This window comes from Elephantulus edwardii, unplaced genomic scaffold (assembly GCF_000299155.1).
Source record: "Elephantulus edwardii isolate Elephantulus edwardi_28Jun2011 unplaced genomic scaffold, EleEdw1.0 scaffold00291, whole genome shotgun sequence".
NCBI classification, from domain to species: Eukaryota; Metazoa; Chordata; class Mammalia; order Macroscelidea; family Macroscelididae; genus Elephantulus; species Elephantulus edwardii.
Window position 1 is genome coordinate 532,362 of NW_006400041.1, and position 9,245 is coordinate 541,606.

The 9,245-nt window shown below is 52.0% G+C and overlaps 1 protein-coding gene across 1 annotated transcript; it reads right to left on the reverse strand.

Moving 5' to 3' along the window:
* Positions 1–311: 311 nt before the first annotated feature.
* Positions 312–1,789, reverse strand: NEURL3 (neuralized E3 ubiquitin protein ligase 3). The gene is given in 4 exon segments (XM_006903726.1): positions 312–404; positions 1,173–1,484; positions 1,487–1,662; positions 1,777–1,789. Coding segments are annotated over 4 exon segments (594 nt in total).
* Positions 1,790–9,245: the final 7,456 nt, after the last annotated feature.

The following is a 9,245-nucleotide window of genomic DNA, read 5'->3' on the forward strand; positions in this document are numbered from 1 at the left end:
AAGCATGATGTCCCTCTCGAAGGACTGGTCCCTCCTTGTAACATGTCCAAAGTATGTCAGATGGAGGGTGAAGCTTGGCTGCTCCTTGGAGGCAAGGATTCTGAAGCTCCATCTGACATATTTTGGACATGGGGTAATAATGGGGAGATTGAGGTTCTGACTCTATGGTACACAACAACAGGCAGACTTAAACCTAGGTGAACCTAGGACATGCTGGAGATTTTCCTGGGATGTAGACAGACATGGCCAAGCTCCCTGGTTGGGGCCGTCCCCCAGTTCCTCCACCCTATTGCTGGTGACTTGGAGGTCTGCTACACAGGGAAGTCACTCACCTCCAGACTTAGCCACCACATCATCTCTGAGGAGCCAGGACTTGGTGGTGGGGAGCAGGACGGTCTCGGGATCTATGACAGAGAGGAGAAGCTCAGGTCCAGGCTGGACAAAGCCAGGTGTTCCGTTTCTCCTGACCTGATCCTAGCCAAGATGGCGGCTCTCACGACTGAAACACCTGACTCAGTTTAATCCTGAAGAGGCCAGAATTCTTCCTCCTGAATGGCCCTTCCTCCAGTACTTAGCTTTCCCCAAATCTCGGTAGGAATGCACTCCCCTGAAACGGGAAAGAAAACACAGATGCTGTGGCCCTACCTGGACCTACCAAAGCGGGTGCTCCCACAGTGGGCTTCCAGCACCTGTAATGATTTTATTAACAAAATCCCTGCGTGGGCTGTCAGAACAGGCTCTCTGGATCTACCCATGAGAAATGCTATTTCCTTTAAAGAGTGATTCCTGCTTCTGACAGTCCCTGGAATCTCTCAGGCAGCCAGCAGGACGGTCCCTGCATGTGTCTGCACAGGCTGCCTGCTTCTACCAGTGCCTACAGGCCTCTTCCGCAGCACTTCCCTCCCCTTCCCCCAGTCTGCGCCCCTAGAGTCTCCACTTAGCTGTAAAGCCTGAGGGAAAGGTGTCTCCCTTTGTGAAAGATGATCTGCCTGGCCTTTGATAAACGTTTGAGGGGCTGATCTTAAAATCTGTCCTTAGAGACAAACCATCCCTACGTCCACCTGGGGTCCCCATATTGACCCTGGCCAAGGTTTACGGAGGAAATCAGTGATTGACTGTGAAGGACAGGGAAAGGCCGCGCCCAAGCCGAGTCTTCCCCACTCCCCTCCCACTCCCCTCCGTGCCTCACCCAGCAGCTGGATGGCCTTGGTGGTCCCGTACACGTCCATGACGGCCCAGAGAGGATCGCCCATGCGTACCCCGCCGCGCAGCAGGAGCGGGGGCCCTGCGTTAACCTCCGCGAAGAGCTGGCCACGGTGGTCCACCCAGAAGCACACAACGTCCCCTGAGAGCATGCAGCCTTCGGGCAGCATGGCCGCCCACGTGGGGCTCTGCGCCTCCAGGTCGGGGCACACGAAGGGAGGCAGTCTGGGCGCAGGCCAGCGCTCGGGGTCCAGGCGTGTGAAGCCCACGCGGAGCCCCCCCCCACACACCAGCCGGACTTGGTGCGCAGGACACGCAGCGCCACGCGCTCTCCCAGCCGCACAGGCCGCTGGCTGAACACGATGCCGTAGTGGAAGGTGGCCCGCCGCCACGCTGTGCGCCCCAACACGTCCAGACCCACCGGGTGGAAGCGCAGCATCTCCCAGCCTGGCCTGATGTCTGGGGGAGCAAGAGGAGGAGGCATTGGTGCCTGCTCAGACCCACAGAGCCTCCCAGGCCACCTAGACACCCCCTGCGGCACCCCTATACCCCCCACATCTCTAGTGCTCATACCCTCCCCAGCCATCTCTACCTCCCTCAGCACTCCATCCTCCCACCCCTGCCACGTTAGTCCATGGGGGTGGGGGGGCGAGTCCTTAGTAGAGCTCAGGGTCCCGCACTATGCCTACCTCAAGTCTAAGTACTACTTTGACCCTCCAAAGCCTCCGTGAGGATAAAAGGTTCCTGCTCCTCTAAAGCAATTGTTGTTGTTGTTGTTGTTGTTAGGTGCCGTCAAGTCATAGACGACTCATAGCGACCCTATCAAGGAAATGCCTGAGCACTGCTTATAGAATTTCTGGAGGCAAGCTATTTCAGAAGTAGATGTCACTCCTGCTTCCAAGCTTGTTTTAATCGGGGAGCTCCACCAAACATTGTCCACTATGGGTAACCATTATCACATTTGACACATCAGTGTCACAATGTTTAGCATCACAGCAACAACGTAGGGATTTAATGTCAAACAGCAGAATTTAGAAAGTGACTGTGATCCTGTTTGTGTTAACTGCACACACACCACACCATACAGATGGGTCTTAGTAACTTTTAGTAACTTAGTAACTTTTCGTTGTTGTATCTGTTACTGAAAGGGAAAGAAATGGTTTTACCAAACAAATTTCTTACAGTTTAGAAGGCTTGTCCTGTTATGTCCTGTTGAGTCAGAACCAACCCATAGCTGACCCTCCAGCAAGTTTTCAGAGGCAGTAAATCACGTGGGAGAAGACTGCTCTTCCTTCTCAGGCCTAGCAGCAGGTGGATTTGAACCTTGTGCCTTTAAGTTGGCAGCACAGCTCTTTAGTAAAAATTCAGGGTGCCATTCTAGCGGCAGGCTTTCCTGGGTGCCTGCTCCTAGTAGAGTCCTGTCTCTTCAGGATCTGCTCCCTCCCAGTCAGGCTTCATGTGTTTTCCACCATTCTTCCAATCTCTGCATGTATGCTTTCCTCAGATCTCTTATCTCAAATAATCCCACACTAATTCTATTTCATGAACAGATCAGAGACAAGCAGTCTCCAAATGGGGTTACAGCCACAACATAGAAGTTAGGGTTTACAGTATGTGCTATGTGGGTATAGTTCAATCCTTAACAATGCATATGTTCACCCTCCAACATGGGCTTTAACTGCAAAGGTGCACATCTACTTAGATTTTTCTTAAAACTACACGTGGCACTAAACATTTTCATGTGAGCAGTTTGTCTCTCCAGTAAATTGCTTACGGCAGCAGGAAGGGTCCCTCTTGCTTCTCTCACATTTGTCATCATGTTTAGTGTACTATAACACCATAAAACCTGAATACTACTATAGGACCATGTCAAGTAGCATTAGTGTCACTGCGGATGCTCCTAAGAAGCAGAGAGAAGTCATGACGTGAAGAAAAAGTTGGCTTGATGTGTAATGTAGTTTGAGACCTGCAGCTGTGGCTCAAGGTAAAGGAACCGTGTGTGTGTGTGTGTGTGTGTGTGTGTGTGTGTGTGTGTGTAATCATGAAGCCATTGCTCTAGTTGTGACAACAGGCTAGAAAACAGAACTTTTTTTGCAAAAACTTTTTTATCTTGTATTAAAAATTTAGCTCTTTTTTTTGTGGGTGAAGTCTGTAACATAAAATACATGTTGATAGATTGTTTATCTTATTGGCAAGGCTTTTGGTCAACAGAAGGCTATTGATAGTTAAGTTTCTGGGAAGTCAAAATTTATATATGGGGTTTTTAACTGCATAGGAGCCAGCACTCCTAACCCCTGAGTTGTTCATGTTGTTGTAGTTAAGTGCCATTGAGTTGACCATCTCTCCTAGCAAGCTTATAACTGAGGGAACCTGCCCTGTCCTCTGCCATGTCCCTGTCTCCTGTTGCAGTCACTATGCAAATCCACCTTGTTAAGGTTCTTCCTGTCTTGTGCTGATGGAACTCTGCTGGTTTGTTGTTGTTGTGTACCATGAGTAGGAACCAACCCATAGCTGACCCTCCAGCGGGTTTTCAGAGGCAGTAAATCACATTAGATTGCCCATCCTTCTCCCATGAAACAGCTGGTGGATTTGAACCACTTGACTTTGGATGCAATGCAGTTTCTTAGCTTTATGCCAGCTGAGCTTTGTGGTAAGGAATTGCTCTGTCAACACAAAGTGTTTGGGTTCAAATCCACCAGCTGCTCTGTGGTAGAAAAATGGTCAATCTCCTCCCATGTGTTTTACTGTCTCTGAAGATCCACTGGAAAGTCAGCTACGAGTTGGTTCTATCTTGACAGTACACAACAAACAAGTTTTTATGACCTCCTACTGTTCCCAGAATGATGTCTTTTTTCCAAGGACTGGCCCCTCCTGACAACATGCCATGTTCAAAGCTCAGTTCTATAAACAGTGTGAACATGGATGGGCTGACCTACTAATTGTGGTCAGCTCTGGAAGACAGGCAAGGTGTGGGGGCGGTGTTTTACTCTGATTGTCAGTCTTCAGTTTTCACAAAGTAAACCTGCATCACTGTGAAGGAGAGAAAGGGCAGTGTGGCTAAGGGACCCGCTCAGCCTTTCAGAGTGCTGTACAGAACTCAGCCAAGGCCTGCCATCACCCTGATGGCCGGGGAATTTCTCATGACACTGCACCTCACAGCACTCCACTTGGAAAGCAGGCGGGTAAGTCCCTTGGCAGCGGGTAAGTCTCCTCAGCTGGCTGACTACAGGAAACACAATGGGCTTCCTGCCCAGGGATGGCCCTCAGGGGTTCTCGTAGCCTTGTCTCCACTCAGCCCTCTTTCACTCCTGACACAGATCTCTCTGGGTTATTATAATTCAGAAATTTAAAAAAATATATATTAATTCGGTCATAACTTAAGCCAGAAGCCAGCCTAAAGAGGCATTTCCCCAACTGGTCATGTCCAATGACACCAGCTCTCCAAACACACTTGAACAGGGACTCAGGGGTGGAGGGTCAGCCAGGTTAGACACAAGAGACACTCCTAAGGTCATTGCTTCCAAAGGCTAGGTAAGCCTTTTGGTTCCCTCATGCCAGCTGTTAGGGACAAACCTTTCCCTGGCCAGAGACTCCAAGTTTACCTTCCCTCCTCAAATCCCTGTCTTCACAGAGAACCCCACCCACACTGGCTCTCTTTCAGGTTCCCTCTCCCTAGAACCTGTCAGCTCTACTCTGCTCTCCAACCGTCCCAGCCCCATTCAAAGGGTGTGCACAGACCTGCCTCAAGGCCATTCCTCAGGAAGGGGAAGTCCCCAAATAAACACCTATTGTGACTTGGTGTGACCCTGGACAGCTCCCACATTGGGCTAGATGGCTTTGATCACTGAGATGCTGGGGTTCAGAAGGTCTTGGAATGGCCTCCCCTCCAGGGTGGCGGACAAGGGCTCACTCCAAGGCCTGGCTCTGCTGTTGGCACTGCTCCCTGGCCTCAGTGACCCTGTATACAAATGGGATTGGCAGGCTGTTCGGCCAGGACCTGCTGTCTTGGGCACCTTCCCAGGGGGCCTCTTGATATGAGGAGTTAGCTGGCCCTTGGACAGATCTTAGGTTGAGGTAAGACAGATAAGGGGTGTTGGTCAAAACCCAGGAGGTAGAGGCTGACCTCTTTACTTGGCCAAGTCACTGACATCTCTGAGGTGCTGGCTGTAGTCTTGGTAAGGAACCAAAATAAAGACCATGAATGCCAGAGGGCCGGTGATGAGCAGCAGAGCTCCAGCCCCAGCCTGGGATGTTTCTTGAGTGTTCACTCACTTAGGGGCAAGCCCTTCTCCCCGAACCACCACGTGCAAGGTAGAAAAGCCACCCCCTGCCCATGGGCTCCAGCCTCACAGAATCAGAGCTGACATTCAAATGGGTCTCACTGCAGCATCCACAGGGAGTCCAAGACCAAACAAGGGATGGACCCTGGCTCAGAGCTGGCCTTTCCCACCCAGCCCCTGTTCAGGTGCCCCCTCCCACCCAGCCCCTGTGCAGCTGCCCCCTCCCACCCAGCCCCTGTGCAGCTGCCCCTCCCACCCAGCCCCTGTGCAGCTGCCCCCAGCAAGGTCTGGACAGAGAGAAGTGAGAATGAGTTCACTTCCTGGAGAGGAGCCAGTGGACTGTGCAGAGAGAAGGAGCAACACCATGAGGTACGGCCCTGGGGTGTGTGAGTCCCTCCACAGGTTGAGGAGGCCTTGTGGACCCCAGCAGATGCAGGCCCTGCCCTGGACGGGACAGTCTAGAACTCCTGACCTAGTCCTGCCTCAGGCACTTTACAGAGGCCTCACCAGGCTGGGTTTTCATCATCATCACAGTCAGGAGGCGTTCTTGGTGGTACAGTCCATTTGAGTTTCACTGCTAACCCAAAGCACTTCTCTGGAGGTTTGAATCCACCAGCTGCTTCTCTGAGGAAGATGGGCAGTCTCCTCCCATGCTGTTTACAGCCTTTTAAACCTTCCACAGGGTCTGTTATGGGTCAGAACTGCCTGGGTGGCAATAGTGAGGGATTTAGAGTTAGAGGGGGCCAACTGAGCCAGCTGCAGCGACCACAGGTACCTGTGGCATGCCTGGGCTGCTCTCACTGCCTTTACAGCCTGTCAGCAGTCATCTGTATGTGGCCCTTGTCAGGAGTCTGGCCTTGGTTTTCCCACTTACTCTCTTCATATGGCATTGTCTATTGTCCACACAATACTGAGGGAGCCTACCCTCACCCTGCCAGCCCAGCTGAGTGCCCACAGAGTCCCTGCCTCCACAGGAGCCTGCTGCCTGAGAGTAGAGGAGGCTAGTAGAGAATGTGAGAGGCATGGAAGCCCACCTGAGACCCTCTGCTCCACTTATCTCCAGATCCTGGGGCAAGATCCCCCATCATCTGTCCAGGGCAAGTCAGTTAAGGCTCCTGGGGAGATGACCAGAGCTGCATCTGGCTCTCTGAGCAGGCTTGTCCATAGCTGGTTGGGCTGACCCAGGGCACAGAGCACCCCCATACGCATCTCCTCCCTCCTCCTCATGTGGCCATTCTTGTTAAGGACCCTGTGTTCAGGCTGGACACTAAGACTCAGAGAAGCTCCAGGCTGTAGGGAAGGGAGCTGGTGCCAGGAGCCCAAGAGCCAGAATTCGTAGCTTTGAGATATCTTCACCAATGGACTCTTAGAATATAAGTGACCCTGGTCCGTGAGGTCCCCAGATCCTCATCACACCTCTTCCAGTCCACACGCCTCACCAGGTGCCAGTGAGTGCCTCTTCAATTGTCCCCACAGTCGTGTAGGAAAGCAGTCAGGGAGGGGCAGAGGCTTAGGAGGGTGTACCAGTCACCCACAATCTTACAGCCAAAAGTGGGGTAGCTGTGGGGGCCAGCTCCTCACCTCCTTCACCTCGCTTCCTTTTTGACAACATCATTGTCTTGCCTGGAATGCAGATACGATTGCAGCTTTGGCAATAGCCCCACCCACTCTGGCTCCCTCACCTGGCTGGGGCTGTATGTAGGTGAGGCTGCTGGTGTGTGCTTTCCAGGTCCTTCAGGAGAGCAAGGTCGCAGCACTTTGCTCTGGGGACAGGGTCCAGCCACGTGCAGCCCTGGTCTCTAGCGATCAAAGACCAAGCTCTCCATCCTTCCCAGGGCACTACCCTCCTTCAGGTGAGCTCAGGGACCTCTGCCTCTTGGAGGACCTAGTGAGCACCTAGCAATCCTGTGCATTGATGCATCCTGACGGTCCTATAAGTGTAGAGTAAGTTGCATTGCCCTCAGTTTGGATGAGGAAACTGAGGCCTGGGGGAAAGAGACTCATCCAAGGTCCACAACTATGCTCTCAAAGAGCTGAAACGTCATTTCAGTTCTACCCTGCTGTCTCCACCACAGGGAGCTTTGGTGGCCTAGTGGCAAGCAGTTCGAATCCACCAGCTGCTCTGAGAGAGAAAGATGAGCAATCTCTTCCCATGCAATTCACTGCCTTGGAAAACCCACTGAAAGTCTGTTATAAGTTAGTTTTGTGACTCAATGGTACTCACAACAATGCTGCGCACCACCACAGCAAGTGGCCCAGGTGGTGCCAACAGTCTGCACTCAGCTATTAATCGGAAGGTTGACAGTTTGAATCTACGCAGAAGCATCATAGAAGAAAGACCCACTTAAGGCAATCTATTGCCGAAGGTTAGAGACACCAAACCCTCCAAGAAGCACGCAGATGGGGTGCCATGACTCAGATCGCCAGGGTTGGGATTTTTAAATGTCCTACAACAGCTGCCCTTCTCTCAGTGTAGCAGGACGTGAGAATCAGGCACATTTACATCGGGTAACCCCATCCTTGCAGGGATCCTGGGGCTCAGCCATCGAGCTGCTGTACTGCAGTGACAGGAGGCTCACAAAGCCAGCATTTCTTTCTGGGGGCTGTTTGCCCATCAGAATGGGGGCCTCACCTCTGCCTCCTGAAATGTCTGCCCTGGCAGTGACTTAAAGGCCCCTCTATCCTGGGCACCCCCCAGTCCAAGAACCCACCTATGGGCTTGGTCCACTTACCCCTCTTACAGCAGAGATGGGCTCCCATCGGCCTAGGGTCCTTGGGTGTATATCAGGAAGGGCTATCTGGAGTGTGTCAGTGGACAGGTTTCCAGAGACTCTGCAGGTCCCGTTGTTACAGGCCAGGCTCAGGTTACGGAGTTGATGATTAATTAGATGTTGCTGTCACGGGTTGCAATATCCAGGGAATTTCCTGCTTTCTCCTGGCTGGAGACAGACCGGCCTCAGCTGGCTGGTCCAAAGGAGGTGGTGAGATTGCAGTTCAGGTAGGCATTGTTATACCCTGAGGCATTTTAATAACTACCTGTGCCCAGGCTCTACCCCTACTCTCAGAAACTCTGATTCTATTAGCCAGGGCGGGGCCTAGGCATCAACTTTTAAAAAAAAAACCCCAGATGATTCTAATTTGCAGGCTTAGTGGAGACTCCTGCTACAGGTCCTACAGTGCACAGAAAACTCACATTCCTAGTGGCTCAAACAGGTTGAATGGCGCTCATTGCATCCGAGCCTCGGAGGTTATGCTGCCCTCTGTCTCCTGTGGATGGCTGAACGAGAAGTCGCCTGGTGATTGCTTCTCAGCCTTTCTGGCTCTGGAATCCCACTCTTGAGCCATTGCAAAGTGCTGTTGAGTTGCTTCTGATCCATAGTGATGCTGTATGACAGGGTAAAACTGCCCCACAGGGATGTAGATCTGAACAGAGAAGGTGGTGGGTTTGAACCTCCGATCTTTTGCTTCTCAGCTAAGCATTTACCTATTACGTCGCCAGAGCTCCTTCCACTTTTCAGAGTCCCTTAGAAAATGCACATACCCCTCCTAAAGGAGAACTGAGGTCTTCTGCCCCCTCTAGTTCCATCAGGGGAATAGAGGGAAGTGACTTATTCTGACTTTGTGCTTCTCCGTAGGGTGTCCAGGATCCTGCTGGTCTGTGGACCCATCTGGTGAGGAGGTCTTAAGTTGGCTTGGAGACTTTTGAGTACCCTGGTCCTTGACCTCCAGGCCAGATACTTTCCCAAGACTTTGGGCTGGTTT